This window comes from Ailuropoda melanoleuca, chromosome 10 (genome assembly GCF_002007445.2).
Source record: "Ailuropoda melanoleuca isolate Jingjing chromosome 10, ASM200744v2, whole genome shotgun sequence".
In the NCBI taxonomy this organism is placed as follows: domain Eukaryota; kingdom Metazoa; phylum Chordata; class Mammalia; order Carnivora; family Ursidae; genus Ailuropoda; species Ailuropoda melanoleuca.
The window spans coordinates 72,291,283-72,309,710 of NC_048227.1; the positions used below are offsets into that span (position 1 = coordinate 72,291,283).

The 18,428-nt window shown below is 39.0% G+C and overlaps 1 protein-coding gene and 1 long non-coding RNA gene across 2 annotated transcripts in view; one reads left to right on the forward strand and one right to left on the reverse strand.

Annotated features, from left to right (window-relative positions):
* Nucleotides 1–2,470: 2,470 nt before the first annotated feature.
* LOC117803982 lies at nt 2,471–13,900 on the reverse strand. The gene is made up of 3 exons (XR_004628121.1): nt 12,615–13,900; nt 7,354–7,522; nt 2,471–2,527 (listed from the first exon to the last, which is right to left on the reverse strand). It is a non-coding gene; the product is annotated as an uncharacterized LOC117803982 (long non-coding RNA).
* A 2,633-nt stretch (nt 13,901–16,533) lies between these two features.
* The window catches only part of RNF217 (ring finger protein 217), a 137,128-nt gene continuing 135,233 nt past the window's right edge, over nt 16,534–18,428 (forward strand). The window contains exons 1-2 of the mRNA XM_034670775.1: nt 16,534–16,763; nt 18,261–18,419. Of these exons, the coding sequence (XP_034526666.1) occupies nt 16,534–16,763; nt 18,261–18,419 (389 nt within the window). The remainder of the gene's footprint in view (nt 16,764–18,260; nt 18,420–18,428) is intronic.

Genomic DNA, 18,428 nt, shown 5'->3' on the forward strand with positions numbered 1-18,428 from the left:
TCTTCCAGCCAAATCCACTACTATTAATTACTCTTTAAAATTCTATCTTCTGTTATATCCTACTTCCCCGCTCCCACCCTCTTTGCTCCACCACATATGTAAGGTATGCTTTTATTTTTCTTCTGGCCACTCCTACTTTATTTCCACTGAGTTCCTGGCTAGGATTCTGTGCTCTTTTCCCTCTGAACTTAACTATCTATGAGAATTTTGTCTCATAGCTCCATTCCTTGGTTGAAAATTCCAATCTGAATGCTCTGTTCCTTGTTGCTCCATATTTCCAGCTATCTAGAGGGCATCTCCCCTTGCTCAACACATATTCACTATTGAGAAGATGAAAGTGTCGAGTTACAAAGAAGAATAAAGAAAAGAACCCTAACCTCAAAGTAGCTACAATTATCCAGAGATCACAATGAATGAACTAGCAGAGGAGCTAAGAATTCATTGAAGAGATTAGTAGATGTTAAAACTTGAAAGGTAAGATGGTTGTAGGCTGCGTATGTTTCTAGGACTCCAAAAATCGTTCTAAATATCAACAACTGATTGAAGGAAGCAGACTCTTTTTTATCTTTAGTCACCCATTACACATTTTTTGTGGTCCACTATGTGTCAGATACTTTTCTAAGCACTGGAGCTGGTTTTACAGCAATGAGGAAAATACATAAAGTCCTAATTCTTCTAGAGTTTGTGTTCAAATGGAAAAGTCAATGAATAAATTAGTGAAACAAATGAAAGAGATAATTTCATCTGGCAGTAAATGCTGTGAAGAAAATGACTGGCTGATGTGATAGAGAGTAACTGAGGGGGTTACATCTGGACTGTCACTCGAACAGGGAAGATAGGCATGCATGGAAGGGGTTTGGGGGAGTATATTCCAAGCAGAGGAATAGAAAGTGCAAAAGCCCTGAGGTTGGAATAAGCTTGGCATATTTGTTGGGACAATAGAGGCTTACAGGTGTGGAGTATAGTGTGGAAAGGAGAGAACATTGTGAAATGAAGTTGAAAAAGTGGACAAGAACCAGACCTGTGGGTTTTAGTCTGTCAAAATAAGAGATATGAATATTTATTCTAACTGTTCACAACAATGATTTGTGGCACTTCATGACACAACATAAACACATTGACTGAACATGTCATTAGAAATTGAATAACTAGCAAAACCACAGTATCTGTCAATATTTAACCAGCATTACTTAAGACTCAGAGACAATGAATCCGAGGATATGAATGTGGTCACTAGAGAAATGTGTTCCTTGCAGACTAAGGATGTTTTCAGAGGGGATAGGTTAAGTATCTTTGCCTATGCTCAAGTCACAGAAACATTCTCCTATGATTTCCTTAAAAGCCCAATGATTAAGGTTTTTAGAGTTAGGCTTAAGAGCAATCTCCAGTGAATTAGGGGTCAGGGTTTATTTTTTTTCAAATGAATGTTTCAGTTATTCCAGCACCATTTATGAAAATACCTTCTTTTCATAGTTATATTGCTTTGGGCCTTTTATTAAAAATCAGATGACTATAAATCATGGGTATATTTCTGAGGTATTCATTCTGTTCCATTATTCTATTGGTTGATCCTTATGTGAATATCATATGGTCTTGATTTATTAAGAATCATGTAGCTATGTGAGTCATGAAATCAGGTAATATGTGTCCTTCATCTTTGTTTTTTTTTTTTTCTGCAATATTGCTTTGCATATTCAGGGTCTTTGCATTTCCATATGACTTTTTAAATCAATTTGTTAATTTTTACCAAAAACCAAAAAAGCCATTGGGTTATGATTAAAATTGTAGTAAATGTGGGTTATGATTAAAATTGTATTAAATTAAAAATTGTATTAAATCCATTGAGAATTAAATCCTCAAAAATGCAGCATGTTAGAATCCACGAACATGGTATATCTCTCCATTTACTTAGTTTTTCTTTAATTTGCCTCAACAATATTTTGTAATTTTCAATGTAGTGGTCTTTGACATTTTTTGTTAAGTTTCCTGCCAAGTGTTTTATGTTTTTAACACTATTTAAAAGTATTTTTTAATTTCATTTTCTAATTGCTGCTAATACATAAAAACACAATAGATTTTTACATAGTAATTTTGTATCCTATGATATTGTTATATATGCTCATTACTTCTAAAATGTTCTTTGTAGATTTTGTAGGATTTTCTTTGTAAACAGTTGTGTTATTTGTGAATAAAGACTAACTTCTTTTCCCCTAATAGTTCTTCCTTTTCTTATTGAACTAGCTAACACTTCCTATAATAATGAACAGAAATGGTGAAGGTGGACACTCTTGTCTTATAAGCTAGGACACTTTATTTTTTTTTTAAAGATTTTATTTATTTATTTGACAGAGATAGAGACAGCCAGCGAGAGAGGGAACACAAGCAGGGGGAGTGGGAGAGGAAGAAGCAGGCTCATAGCAGAGGAGCCTGAAGTGGGGCTCGATCCTGTAATGCCGGGATCACGCCCTGAGCCGAAGGCAGACGCTTAACCGCTGTGCCACCCAGTCGCCCCTAGGACACTTTAAAACTAAAAATGAAAAAGAGAATAAACTCAGAATAAAAGATATTTTCCAGAAAACAATATTGTAATTTTGCTTTAAACACTCCTATGAGTTTAAAGAAATAAAAAGAAAAAATATTTTATACTTAAATGATATAACACTTCACATGTCTGAAGTTCTTAATGTCTTCATCAGCTTAGGGATTGATTTCTAGTATCATTTCTCTTCAGCCTGAAGAACTTTCTTTATGATCACTTATAGTATTGTAGGTTTTCTGGTAGTAATTTCTCTTTTTTTTCTGTTATCTGAAATGTTCTGATTTAACCTTTATTCTTTTTTTCATTATTCTTTTTTTTTTTTAAAGATTTTTAAAATTTTTGAGTAAACTCTCCACCTAATGTGGGGCTAAAACTCACAACCCCAAGATCAAGAGTCACATGCTCCATGGATTGATCCAACCAGGCACTCCTAAGCTTTATTCCTGAAGGATATTTTCACTGGCTCTACAATTCTGGATTGACAGTTTCATATTGTTGTTTTAACACTTTAAGATGTTGTTCCAATACCTTTTGGCTTCCATAGTTTCAGATAAGTCAGTGATTGTTTGAAACTGTGTTCCCCTGTGTGTAACATATCATTTTTCTCTGATTACAATTTTTCACTTGTATCTGCTTTTCAGCAATTTTACTATGATGAGCATAGTTTCTTATTTATCTTGCTGAAGGTTTGCTGAAATATTTGATTGCTAAATTAGGGGAATTTTTTGACATTATTTCCTTAAATATTTTTCATCTCCAAGACTTTCTCCTCTCCTGAGACTTCAGTTACTTGCAAATTAGATATTTTGCTATTGTCCCACAAGTACCTGAGGCTTTTGCTATTCAATTTTCCCCTCTTTTACAGATTAAATAAATTTTAGTTATCTATCTTCAAGTTTTACTGATTCTTTTCTCTGTCATCTCCATTCTGTTGTTATGCCAATACAGTCAATTTTAAAATTTCAGATATTATATTTTTTCAGCTAGAATTTTCATTTGGTTCTGTTTTGTAGTTTCTGTACTCTTACTTAATTTTCTAAATTCATTATGAGAAGATTTTTTTTTATCCCATTGAGCTTAAGTGTAGTATCTACTTTAAAGTCCTTGTCTGCCAATTCTAACATCTGCATTATCTTGTGTTTGGTCTGTATTGATTGTTTCGTCTTCTGAAGTGGGTCATATTTTCCTTGTTGTTCATGTCAAGTAATTTTGTATTGCATCCTGAATATTGGGAATGATGCAGAAATTCTCAATTTTTTATATTATTCCAAATTGTTGGTATTTAGAGATATTTGGATTTTGGATATTTACTAACTGCTTGTTGGTTTTGTTTTAACAGGTAATTTACTTGGCTGGATTAAAACTATAAATGCAGCACTTTGTAAGAGCTTCCATCTCAGTTTAATAATTTTATCCTTAGCTTGGCTGCTCAGTGTCTGCCCCATGCATCTGTGTTTCAGGGTCTTCCAGATTTTGGAGGAATGATTACATGGAATTTGTGACTTACCCTTCTGGCTCTCTCCTTATGAGATTTCCCCTTCACTTTCTGCCAGCTGATGCTGCACTCAACAGTCCTCTGGTCATTCAAACCTCTGAGTTTTCTAACAGATTTTCTGCCACCTTGTACAGCATAGACAAGGGTCTGTCCTTAGGCCCAAGACATAGAAACAGGAGATTCATCATGAGCCAGTTCCTTCTTTCAATGTCAACTCTCTTCCAGAATCGCCTAATTTGGCTCATAGTCCAGAGACTTCAGGTAGGTACTTTTTTTTTTTCTTTTGGTCTTTGTGTTGTTGCTTGTTTTGGTTTTGTTTTTAATTTAGAGTTTACAGCTATTATATAAGAAAGGGTCAGTCCACTAGGAACTCACATGGCTATAGAAACAAAACTTGGTTGTAAGTTTTTGAAATTTTAAAAACACATAGAACTCTTAAGTCTCTAAGAGCAATAGTTCATGTATAGTGCCTACCATGTCAAGGAAAGTACAGTTGTATTTTCTATTGAACTTAATTTCAGTTCACTTTCACTGCCTTAAGGAGAGTCAATGTCCTAAAAACCCCCCCTGGTCGCATTTTACTGTCTTAACTATTGGTAGGTTTTGGGCCTGAAAGGATGTAATTATCTACAGTTTAGGCAGTGGTAGCATTTCAAATTTATAGCCCTTAGAGATGGAATAAATTCAAGTGATCCAGGTAAACCCTCTAATTATGCAAATGAGAAAATAAAGACCAAATGATTATGTGATTTAAATTTTTTTTTTTTTAAAGATTTTATTTATTTATTCGATAGAGATAGAAACAGCCAGCGAGAGAGGGAACACAAGCAGGGGGAGTGGGAGAGGAAGAAGCAGGCTCACAGCGGAGGAGCCTGACGTGGGGCTCGATCCCACAACGCCGGGATCACGCCCTGGGCGTGAAGGCAGACGCTTAACCGCTGTGCCACCCAGGCGCCCCTATGTGATTTAAATATTAACACAGATGGGAATTAAACAAAGTTTCCTTTTCTTTTTTTTAAAGATTATATTTATTTATTTGACAGAGAGAGACAGTGAAAGAGGGAACACAAGCTGGGGGAGTGGGAGAGGAAGAAGCAGGCTCCCTGCTGAGGAGCCCGATGTGGGGCTCAATCCCAGGAGGCTGGGATCATGACCTAAGCCGAAGGCAGACACTTAAAGACTGAGCCACCCAGGTGCCCTAGACAAAGTTTCCTAATGTTGCATGTCCAAGAAGAGCTATTTGGATCAGCGGTGCCTGGGTGGCTCATTGAAGAGCATGTGACTCTTGATCTCTGGGTCATGAGTTCAAGTTCCATGTGGGGTGTAACGATTACTTACATAAATAAAACTTTATTTATTTATTTATTTTAAAGATTTTATTTATTAATTTGACAGAGAGAGACAGCCAGCGAGAGAGGGGAACACAAGCAGGGGGAGTGGGAGAGGAAGAAGCAGGCTCCTAGCAGAGGAGCCTGATGTGGGGCTCAATCCCAGAACGTTGGGATCACGCCCTGAGCCGAAGGGAGACGCCCAATGACTGCGCCACCCAGGTGCCCCACATAAATAGAACTTTAAAAAGTGTTATTTGTACCACATCTTAGCAATTTTACTTCTGTAGTATATCACTACATACTACTAATTCTATCCACTCTTTCTCTTGGATATCTTTAGGACCATATTATTTCATAAGCTGCTAAGAATCACAGAGGGTTTCTGAGTAGTTGATATGCATAGGACAATACTGATATAAATTGAAATTTGAATTAGATAGTATTTATGAAAGCACATCATAGAGTTCTTGGTACAAAGTTAGTGTCCAGTAAGTACTCATTCTTCATCTTCTTCCTACTTCTCATCTTTCTTATTTTAATTGCTTATACTTTCAAGATACATTTGAATTCAGGGAAAGCAAGGGGAAGTATCATTCCTATTCTTTTTTGGAAATGCTGATTTCCAAAAATTAGAACAACTCTCCCATAGTCTCCTCCTTTCTTGTCCCCTTGTCTTGTTTAGCTATTTCACTGCCTTCTCGCTACTACACCTTCAAAGAGACAGGTAAGTAAGCAGGGCGAGGTCAGCAGAATCTCAGGCTACGGTTAGTGAGAAGGGAGTAACTGTTCTCACTCCTTTCTAAGCAAAAGAAATTGAGAGAGAGAGAGAGAGCACACAAGCAAGAGCACTAGTTAAAAATAGATTTAAAGTCAAAGGGCTTCTAGCTCTTCACCTCTATGTAGCTTTGCCTCTGTTTAATCATCTTTTAATAAAGATTGTAATACTAATCCAGGGACAGGAAAACTTTATAAAGTGGCAGATAGTAAACATTTTAGATTTTGTGGGCTGCATTCTGTTTCATATTTTCCTTTTTTAAAATAGCTTCTTAAAAAATATAAAAGCTATTCTTAGCTTGGGACCTTTAAATAAACAAGTGGTGGGCTGTGGAATGCTGACTTCTGTATATTAGACATTCTATTGTATAATGTTGAAGAATTATATGGCATGATACACTTGAAAACACACTGTAATTCATGCTACAGATATGTGTGGTATTATTATTAATGACAATAATTGCCCATTGTCATTTGGAGGGCAGCACAAAGGCCTAACGGAATTGGATATAGGTAATGTAAGCTTTGATAGAGGGAATAATGGAGGAAAGTTCTGAGCCAGATTAATACATGGGTGACACTGTTTTCCAAGTACCAGCATAAGATCCCAGCAATGACACCATGGAGCAACGCAAGATAGAGGAAACACCAACGCACAGACTGTCTACTTCATAATACTTTTCCAAAGCTAACCTTAACAACACTAATCTGGCTGCTTTGGAATTAGAGAAAAATGGCATGAAACCAACAGCCATAATCCTCCCTAGCAAGGAGTGTGCCATAATTTGACTTTTTAAAAATAATTTAATTTTAACATCATTTTTAAATAAACAATTGAATTTCTAAGTTCCTATTTTTAACATTCATTGAATAGTCTTTCAAGTGAGTATTGTAAATAAAACGAATGATCATACACTCTCCGTGTTCACTGTTGCATTTTAAAGAACGTATATAGTAACAATTACATCCAGACTTCAAATACTTTACTAATCATATTTTCTGGGGGAAACAAAGAAAGTAGTTTCCCAAGAGTCAAGTCTTGTTTGATTCAAGTTCATTGACAGTTACTTATTCACTGGTAACATTAAAAATTATCCTAATTTTATTACTTCATTTTCCATATGAATGTAAAAGGATTATTCTATTCTTAAAATAATAACATAAATCCTCTCTGAAGCACAGGGTCTGAGAGGTTTTGCAAATCCATGACTCACTCTGACAACGAGAGGTCAGCAGATTGTGTCCCCATATGCCTGTAGAATTTCATCCACAGACGTCATTTTGAGAAGTGCCGGCGCGACGCTGGACGGTTTCTTAGGTATTGGAAAGCCTGTGCCATCGACCATTGTTGAGTTGCAATTTCACATTAGCTCTTAGTCATGTCTAAAATTGGAAGCAAGTAATTAAATAACAAATATCATGCATCACAGAACAAGCGGGATAATGATGCTAAACACATTGACTAATTCTCTCACTTAACTCTTCGATGTATAAAAGGAAGCACTGAGTCAACTGATGAGGCATAGGCATCATAAGTTACATGAAGTCAAGGGAAAGGGGAAAAAAAGCACTAGTATTCCCAGCCACAACCCCAGCCAGAACAGTATCAATAGAATCTGCTGATAGAATAACAGAATACAAGTCAGAGAAGCACCATCTTAAAAATGTATTTATGAGTCACAACCTATTCACATTTCTCATAGGAATTACTGATTTCTATGACCAACATTAGGACTTTTAAAATGACATTGAAAATGAAAGATTAACTTTTTCTTTGAAATGTAAAATGCGAAAATAACTAAATTAGGCTAGCAAATCTTCCTGCTTTAGAAAAGCACAAAATTACCTGTAGGAAATCAGGGGGAAAGAACCCAAAAATAAAAAACCCCTGGAGCCATATTTAATCCTTTTTTGTCCCCTTTCACCACATTATATCTTTTGCCATATCCCAAAGACTCTCTCTCTAATGGTCACTACCATGTAATAAATGATGAGCACCTACTATGTACCAGACACAGTTCTATCCCCTGGGGCAGAATAGCAGACACACAGAAAAAAAAAATACTCTGTCATCATGGAACTTAAAATCTAAGAAAAGGGGGGCTACAATTAAGAAATAAGGAAATCGGTATATACTATGTCACTTGACGAGTACTATGAGTACTCATACAGAGTACGAAACAGAGTAAAGAGCTAGAGATGACTGGGGATGTAGTATATGAAGGTGGTGATATTTTTTTGAGGTTGGTTAAGGAAGGCCTCAATGACAAAGGAACATTTTGAGCAAAGACTGGAAGAACGTGTGAGGGGCCGAGCATATGTCAAGGAGCAAGAACATCCCCAGCAGACGGAACATGGATCAAGGCCATGGGGTAAGAGTATGAGTGGGACATTTGAGGAAGAGGAAAGGGCCAGTGAGAATTTGTATAGTGAGTGAGGGGGAGATGTGAGGCAGGGGTGGTATGAGAAAAGGGGGAGTCATATGAATGGCCTTAAGGAAGACTTTAGATTTTACTCTGGAATATTGGAAGCCACCAGTGTTCCTTCCTACTTCAGACCTCATCATATCTCAACCTGACAGTGTACCAATAGGCTTCCACTTCATGTCTCACCTCCTGGGTCTCTTTCTTCAAATGCATATTTTACTTTGCCACATTATCTATTTTTCTTAAACCTAGAACTGATCATTACTCTCCTATTATATATATCCCACTATCTAAAACAAAACACAATACCTAATCAAATCATCGTCAAGACAATCTAATCTACGTAAACAGAATCTCTAAAGAAAACGGATGGCACAAACTGGGTAACGTGAGGAGGGCTTAGTAATGGAACCAATTACAAAGGTGTGGACAGAGTGTAGGAGTTGCATAAGAGATAGCACAGTACCCTGGGATTAGCAGCTGCGGAGAGCCTTACATCTCAGGATTCGTTGAATTGTTTCCCCCAAATAGATATGTGAAGTCCCAACCCCCAGTTCTTCAGAATGTTATGTTTGGAAACAGGATCATTGCAGATGTAATTAGTTAATATAAGGACATACTGGAGTGGGATGGGCCCATAATCCATTATGACTGATGTCCCTCTAGGAAGAGGAGACATAGAGACACACAGCGAGAAGCTAGCCATGTGACAACAGAGACAAAGATTGAAGTGATGCTTCTACAAGCCAAGGAAAGTCAGTGATTGCTTGCAAATACACAAAGCTAGAAGAGGCAAGGGAGGAGTCTCCCTTACAGATTTCAGGGGGAGCATGGCCCTGCTGACACCTTGATTTCAGACTTCTAGCCTCCAGAACTTAAGACAATAAATGTTTGTTACTTTAAGCCACCCGGTTTGCTGTACTTTGTTACAGCGGCCCTATGAAACTAATACACCTCCGTTTGGCCTGAAGGGAGAAACTCTCAGAACCCAGAGGGGATAGCATTTATCACCTTCGATGGAGAGCTACAGACCTACAGGGACCTGCGGATTGAGAGCCAGAAGAATAAACACTCCAACCCTCTGATCACCTGCCAGTGCCTCCCCTTGGTTGAACTTTATTGGAAGGCAGAGGACAATTGAGGCCACTGATATGTGTCCCTATGTGTCAGCCACCAGGGGCAGAGAGTACACAAAAGCAGAAGGGGAGTTAAAAGGACAGGTAGAACTACCCAATGCAAAGTTGTTAAAAATTTTGGGACAGCTTATCTTTCCTGACTTGTCTCTTGTCCTGCTTCTACATGTCACATAGGATCAGACACCAGGACCACCAGCTGCCACTCAAGGTACCCTCATGTGTTCTACCATCATGTGTCTGCTCAGATAGTTCCTTCTACTGAAACATTTACTATCCTTAGCACCTTCTCCATCTGTAAAATATAACTCATCTTCCAGGCCCTCCATGAAGCGTTTTGTGATCCACCGAGGCAGAAACTCCCTGCACTGCAGCTCCAATATTCCTGAATTTATAGTTCTGCAATCACACCCACCAAAAGCTGTCTGATGTTGTAGTTAGACATCTGTCTTCTCTTTTCAATTGAGAGATTCCATGGATTGAGTTATAGTCATCATTTATAACTGTTCACCTAGATATTTCACAACAATGTGCACAAAGTGGGGATTCATATCTATTGGTTAAGTTGAAAATGATAATTTTAGTATTGAAATGAAATTTAGAGTCATCCAGTTCAATCTGCCCATTTCACAGAAGTAAAAACTGAGGCCTAGAAACAGACAATTAATGGCAAAGTAGGACTAGGATACGAATATAAATTTGCTCAGTCTGGAGCTTTCCCATTATATAATCATGGAATAAAGCCATCATTCTCATAAAGCTCATAACCACAACTCCAAAGTCTTGTAAAGATAAGAAAAAATAAAATGTAAATGAGTTAGCAACATGTGAATGAAAAGCTTTTTACGATACTTGCATATTGAGAAATTTTTAAAAAGTATTTGAGAAAATATTTTGAGCTTTATTGATTCCACAATGTTTGAGAAACAGCTTGCGGTATTTAGTGAACCCCAAAGGCAGCTGGGTTCTCCCATTCCAACGTGGGAGCAAGTGTGTTAAGAAATAAATAGATAATTATTTTCCATAATTTAAAAGTAAATATAACTGAATGGCTTAAGCTGTCTGCTTAAAAAGTTTCAGAATCATTTCATCCTTTCCTAGATTTTGTAAGCAACATGTCAAAGCCAATTTCAACCAGGCCGCAAATCAAAAGGGCTCATTACTTATCTCTATTATCTAAGGAAATCAACTTTCTTGTGTGACAAGAACAAGGTAATACATTTATCTGCTTTTATAAATCTTTCTTTTTATTAAAGATTTTACATACTTATCTGAGAGAGAGAGAGAGAGAGAGCGCACAAGTGAGGAGTGGGGAGAAGGGAGAGGGGAGAAGGAAATGGAGAAGCAGACTCCCCAGGGAATGCAGAGCCTTACGTGGGGCTCAATCCCAGGACAAGGAGATCTTGACCTGAGCTGAAGCCAGATGCTTAACCGACTGAACCACTCAGGCACCCCAATTTCTCTTTTCTTAAATTAAACTTGTCTTATTTGTGCATTAATTGATACTATCCCTGCTCAATGACATCTTTCTGCTTGAGAAAACAAGGAAAATGAAAACCTGTAAAAGTTAATGAACTTCCATTTTTGTTGCGGCGTAGTTCAGGAAGTTCCCAAGACCACCGTCATCTCACTGATTCTCTAGAAGGACTTTCAAAACCCAGCAAACATGTCTACTCACAGTAAAGGTTTATTAGAGCTAAAGGACACAGATTCCAATCAGCAAGAGGCCAACCTATACAAGGCACACTTAGGAGAGACCAGGCATGAAGCCACCAGCTGTCCTCTCCCAGGGGAATTGTGTGAACCATGCTTACTTCTCCCAGCAACCATGTGTGACGACGTAAATGGAATACTGCCAACCACAAAAGCTCACCAAGCCTTGGTGTCCAGGGTTTTTATTGGAAGTCAGCAATGTACACATGGCTAACCACCCATGTGATTAACCTTAGTTCCCAGCCCCTCTAGAGGTCAAATTGCTATCACATGACCCAAGGCCCCCACCATAAATAACACCATTCACATAGACTGTGTGGCATGGCCTAAGGACTCCAGGTAAACAAAGAGACTCATTTCCTGCAGACAGCACAGGAAGGTTACTCCTAGGAGCTGGGGCAGGGACCATTCTTTAGGCAAGGTTAATCCTTTACTACGTAAGTGTTTCTTGTAAATTTAAAGTTTAAGTTTCTAAGAGCTTAAGGTGCTTATCCTGTTGTTTTCCGCTCCTGCCTCAGGTTTTCCATCTGAGCTTCCAAGCTTTCTCAATGACACCAGGGTGTCTCAGTACTTTTTCATGGTGTTCTTTAGGCACAAAGAAATCCCTAATAGTATTTAGGGCCAAACAACTTAACAGTAGTAGTTTGCATGGTGTCCAAGAGGCGATGCGGTGATTCCCTGAAGAATTTTATTTTACTTTTTTTTTTTAAGTAATCTCTACCCCCAATGTGGGGCTCGAACTCATGACCCTGGGATCAGAGTCACATGCTCCACCAACTGAGCCAGCCAGGTGCCCCAAGAATTTTAAATATTCCACGGTGCCCTTAGGAGGTTGCTGCTGTGCCTCAGGGCAACTTGGCACATAATTTCAGAACCATAGTTCCACATAATGCTTAAGTCACTATAGAAGACTATTCGGACATTGTTTCTGTCCTTTAAAAATGTTTGGTTGAAAAGTAAATATGTGTCGAATACTAGGAACTGGGCTTCCATAGACAGGCAAGATATGCTCTGGACAGTTTAAAGTGTTTCACAGATGTCTTAAAGTTAATAATGAAGGAAAATTTGGGGAAAGGATTATTTTCTCCATTGAACAAATTAGTAAACTGAATTTTCCAGAGTTTGACATTGGGTCTAACAGACATTCAAAAAATGTTTCTTAAATTGAATTGTAACACGAATAGGAAAACTTGCTTACCTTACCTGTCACAAGTGTACGTGCAAATAACATCTGTTAACACCAAGCTTATTCCTCTGTTCATTAGGATGAAACTATTTCACACTTTAAAAAAGAAAAATCTTCTTTTTCTCTCTTTTCCAATCTAAAAGCAACAATATTTTGGAAACTTCACAGGAAGAGAATTATAACATCAACCTTATACATAACTTCTATTATTTTTGTCCTTATTGTATAATATGCATCCCTACATAGTTGTAACCATATCACACATTACATTTTTCTTTCACTTAACATAGTTTTGTGAGCATTTCCCATTGTTCTAAACAAACCTTCTCTGAATTACCTTTCACTTCTCCCCTAATTTGGAAGAGATTTCCTCTTGCTAAGAAAATCTCTACTCTTCAGAACTGAAAGTGTTGCTTTGTACAAGTGCATCTTCGGCTCTGTTACTTTGATGCTTGATTATCCTTTAGTTTGAACAAAATTATTTCCTTCACTGTGAATTACCTAGCAACGATGGTACTGGAAGAAAGAGATTTATCTTGCTCTTGCTTACCGAACCAATGAAGCATTCCAGTCTCAGGGCCAGGGAGGAGCCAGGCTGTAAATTTTTCTGACTTCTGTTATAAACAAAGCCTGTCAGGGGAAGGCTGTGACTTGACACCCTTTTTAGAAAGAGAAGCTGGGGAAAAGAGAGAATGTGCCTCTCTATTCATGTCACTATGTGCCTTGGGAAGAGGAGATTGGGGATTTCTATATGCAGAGCCTAGGCTGACATCTTTCTGGTAAACCAAAGCCATAATAGTGGAAAGTCTGAGATGCCTTTAAACCTCAAAGTCTTGGTGACTCCTTCAGTGAGGAGGGAACTGGTTCTCTGTCCAGGAAGGGTCAAGTTGTTAGTGGACCTCTTTTTGTCTTAATTTAAAGAGCTTCCATGGTGTGGGTTGAGAGATGGAATTTCCTTGGCACAGTACTCATTTGGGAATGAGTTTGTGCACTCAAGTAAATGAATCTGTGTTTTGGAAATGAGGGATTGGCATGATGGATTTAGAGGTATTAATTATGGCTGAGTTGATCTTGAACATTTCTAGACCACTGTTGTCACTGGAAGAGGCAAAGAGGAAATTCAAAAATAAGATGAGGGAAGGAAGCTGTCAGAACCATAACTTCAGGAATAGAGAATCATATCGATGTACTGCTAAATTGTAAATATCTAAAGGGGAATCAACAGTTAATATTTGATCTCACCCTTTTTTATTTAAAGATGTGTACTCATTAATTAACAAGCAAGATATTATTTATAGCATTTTGAATTTTATTTTTTTTTAAAGATTTTATTTATTTATTCAACAGCGATAGAGAAAGCCAGCGAGAGAGGGAACACAAGCAGGGGGAGTGGGAGAGGAAGAAGCAGGCTCATAGCGGAGGAGCCTGATGTGGGGCTCGATCCCATAATGCTGGGATCACGCCCTGAGCCAAAGGCAGATGCTTAACTGCTGTGCCACCCAGACGCCCCGCATTTTGAATTTTAAAAAATCTCCTTAGAATAGATAGGAGAGTAGATTCTCTCATAGCGTCACTATTGATGGGACTATAAATTGGTGCTAAGTTACTGTGATAATATGCGCCAAGAGCCCCAAAAGTACATCTACCCTTTTCTGCAGCAATTTAATTTTTTAAGACTTCATGCTACGGTATATTAGGAATGTAACAAAGTTTATATGTTAATATAAATAAGAAATATTAACATATATTAAGTGTTATATAGCTTTAAAATTTTTTTTTAAGATTTATTTATTTATTTTAGAGAGAGCTTATGACCAGGGGGCGGGGCAGAGGAATAGAGAGAGAAGCAGACTGTCCGCCAAGTGGTGAGCCTGACTGATGCAGGGCTCCAGAGATCATGACCTGAGCTGAAATCAAGAGATGGTCGCTTAACTGTCTGAGCCACCCAGGCACCCGTAAGTGTTACTTATCTTGAAGTCATAAATAATCTAATTTTAAAAATAGAATTGATTAAATACATTATGATGCATGTGTGTAGTAAAATTCTATATGGTCATGAATCATGATGATGTACAGATGTTTTCATTATATGGAAAATATTCAGGGGCACCTGAGTGGCTCAGTTGGTTAAGCGTCTGCCTTCAGCTCAGGTCATGATCCCAGGATCCTGGGATGAAGCCTCGCATTGAGCTCTTTGCTCAGCAGGGAACCCGCTTCTCCCTCTGCCTGCCCTTCTCCCTGCTTGTGCCCCCTCTCTCTCTCTGAAAAATAAATAAATAAAATCTTAAAAAAAGAGAGAAAATATTCAGAATATATTACAAAGTGAAGAAAAAGCAGAAAAAGAGAATTTATCATTTAATTATTTTTACACACACGGATGCAAACACTAGAACGAAATATCTCAATACAGGAGAGTAGTGTAAGGTTTTATTTTGGGGATAGTAACAGCTAAAGTGCTTCCCCTTATTTCTTCCTCCCGCCTTCCCTTCTTCCCTCCTTCCCTCCTTCCTTTCTTCCTTTTTTTCTTTCCTTCTTTCTTTCCTCCCTTTCCTCCTTTCTCCACCCTCCTTGTCCTCCTTTTTATTCTTGATTTTCTCTGTATTCCAAGCATTTAGGCTTTTATTTTATAAGTTGAAGGAATACACTGTTTTATGTTGAACTTCATCTTATAAAAGCCTGCTATTTGGATTTAGGGAATTTAGGGTGGAAAAAGAAAGGGAAATGACTGTGTCCCTTTCTTTTCTTCTTGATGCCCTCTCCCTTAATGTTCCAGGTTCTCTTCCTCCATGGTTGAAGAGGAGAGAACAGGAAAGTGAGGACCAACGTTCCACTGTGTCTTTCAGAAGCAGACCTAGAAGACTATTCCATCCTGTTCATTCCTCTTCAGGAAATGAATTTGTTTTGTTCTGTTTTTAAAGAATTATTTATATATTTGAGAGAGAATGAGAGAGAGCAAGCGGGTGTGAGACGCAGAGGGAGAGGGAGAGAGAGTCTAGGCTGACTCTCCACTGAGTGCGGAGTCGGATGGGGAAGGGGGCTCGATCTCAGGACAGTGAGATCACCATCGGAGCCAAAACCGAGACTTGGGTCCTTAACTCACTGTGCCACTCAGACCCCAGGAAATGAATTTGTTTTAAAAATTAAATGATTTCTATTTCTTTTTGCCTGTTTGGATATTTGAAAGACCGGCAGAAAAACAAATCAGGTATTTGCTGTATAATTATTTTGTGGTATTTAAATGTTAAGCATTTCTTCTCCACAACAGGCAAGAAGAAATCACTTTTGCCTTTAATGTGTAAAATTAAAATGATTCACAGCTTTTCTGATATCTCGTAACATTTTTCCAATAAGTTAATAAATCTAGGCTTTTTAATGTTTGAATTAATGTCTGAATAAAAATCTTCAAGGGCACCAAAAATAAGTCATGTTTAAAGGCCAGGATAAGAAAAGTGGCAATAGAAAAAAATGTTTAATAATGATCTAAAGCAGCTGACTATGTCAATTCTCAAACTTGATGTTGTCTCCAAATGTTAGTCTTGGTTTTAGGGAAGGTGCGCAGCTCGTTGCAGATTAGAAAATACTGAGAGTTCACACTGGTAGTGGCAGACAGTGCTTATGTCGTACGAACAACTGTATACAGCCTAATGCGAAGCAGATGGCCTGAGTTTTGAGAATATGAAGCTTGTGGTAGATAAGTGAAATTTATGCTGTGGTAAGTATGTTTTCTACCAATCCTTTTTAAAAAGTGAATCCTGTCATCACAATCATTATAGGTGCTTCATGAATTTCATTTCAGGGGAAACTGATGGTCTGACTGGAATTTTAACTTTGCATTTTAACTCATTTTCATGCTGCCAGTGTCCCAGATTGAACACCAGGGAGGCTGAGCCCAGGATTTAGGCAAGTCTGAGTCTGTCTGGAGGGTGAAGATACGACATGCCATGGTCTCTCTTAACAAAGATGGATGAATCCCATAGAAGTGAAGTCACGGCAAGGAGAAGGGCTGAGAGTTCTGGGGAGACTTCAGGATTTCTAGCAGTGACTTCCAGTTGGTTCAGTGGCAATGAAAGCCACCGCCAGTGGACGGAAGCCTGGGGGATAAGAAACAAGGTGGTGGACACTGCAAGAACAAGTTCTTGGAACACCTATGACAAATATGTGTGGGGGTAGGGGTCCCAAGACTATGCGAGGACCTTAAGGTATTTGATTTCTACAGACACTGCGGAGTTATACTTTTTTATATTGGTTATTGTTACTGTGGTCTTACTGTTGTCACCTGGAAAGCACAGATTAGTTTCGTATCTCTTTTGAAAGAACAGAGGAGTAGTCATGAGATGGCAAACACAAAAGTCACAGTACAGGTAGGCTTCTTGTCCCTGTCTTTAGAACATTAAACGCTAGAGGTATCATTTGGAGAAAAGAGCAGTTCACAAGAAACTAATTAGCCAAAATGGGGCGGGGGGGGGGGGAATCCTTGAATAGCATTTATTCTTCCAAATAAGAATTCTTCATTCTTGGGTCAGACTGATAAATGAGGTGGCATTTCGACTGATTGATTGTGGATTCATCCCTCCAGGGTGCAGCTGAGCTTCAGACACAAAGGATAGAAATGTGCTTGGATGTTGCCCTGCTTTCTTAGTATTGCACAGTCAGTTGCCTTTCTAGTATTTGTAACTGATTTGGAAAATATTTTAGAACAAACCAATAACAACTCAAGATAAAAAATGCTACACACTTCACAACTCCTTCCTATTATACGAACGTGTAGATTGAATTCCCTTTAAAGATGCAAAAACAAGGGTTGGCTTCCCCAAAATGTTTTCGTTGGCTTTAGGGAACTAAAACACACCAGTCTGGGTGACTAATACTTCCTGTAAAATAAAGATAGATCAACACATAATTAAATTCTGGCTGAAATGTAATTGTTGTCTTGGAAACAGTTTGGGGGATAAATACGGTTATGCTAATGTAACTAACTCCTCATGATTCCCACCAAGGATCTAGTTTAGTCCTTAGGCCAGGCCATCTTACTACCTCCTGTTATCTACTTTGTATTATTTAAAGGGTTAAAAAAAAGTTCCTAACAGAACACTGAAGAGGAGGGAAAAGGGATAAATCTTAAATTAGCTATTTGTCAGCTCTCAAAAGGATTCCCGTTGGAGGAGTAGGTTAAAAGTATGTTGGGCTCATCTGTGAGTTCCAAAGATCCTTCCCACCCCAATAGGCAGAAAACAGAGTTAGCATATCCAACATTTTTAACGAATAATTCCTGGCGTTATTTCTCTGAACTCCCTCTTTGGAGGATTTAAAATTCAGTGGCTCCAAGAGAAACCAAAATCCCGAGCGGCCAGTGTTTTCTAGTTTCTGCTCTGAGTATACAGTGATTTTGTAGGAAGTTCCACTTCGTGCGTGCGTAGCCTGAAGGGCAGCCTGCCTGCTCTGGAGGGTTTTGTTGAGGCCGAGTGTGAACTCTGGGCGCGAGAGCGCATCTCGGCTCTTAGATCACACCCACTCGGGTGTGCGTGTGAGTGAGTGCGCGGGTGCCTGCGCGCGTGTGTACGTGTGGGGAGGTGTGCGCCAAGGGGGTGGGGTGAGGGGGAGCGAGGAGGGCTCTAGGTGAAGCCGGAGCAGAGGGAGGTCGCCCGCTCCGGCCTCTCCCCCAGGGGCCCCGGTGGCTCGCTCGCGCTCCGGCTGCACCTCCCGGTGCGCGCCGCGGCGGCGCCACAGGCCCCTGGACCCTTCGACCAGCGCCCTCCGGCCGCCCGTCCCGCGCGGCCCGCAGCCGGGACCGGCGATGGCGCGGGACTGACGGCCGCCTCCCCGCCGGACCC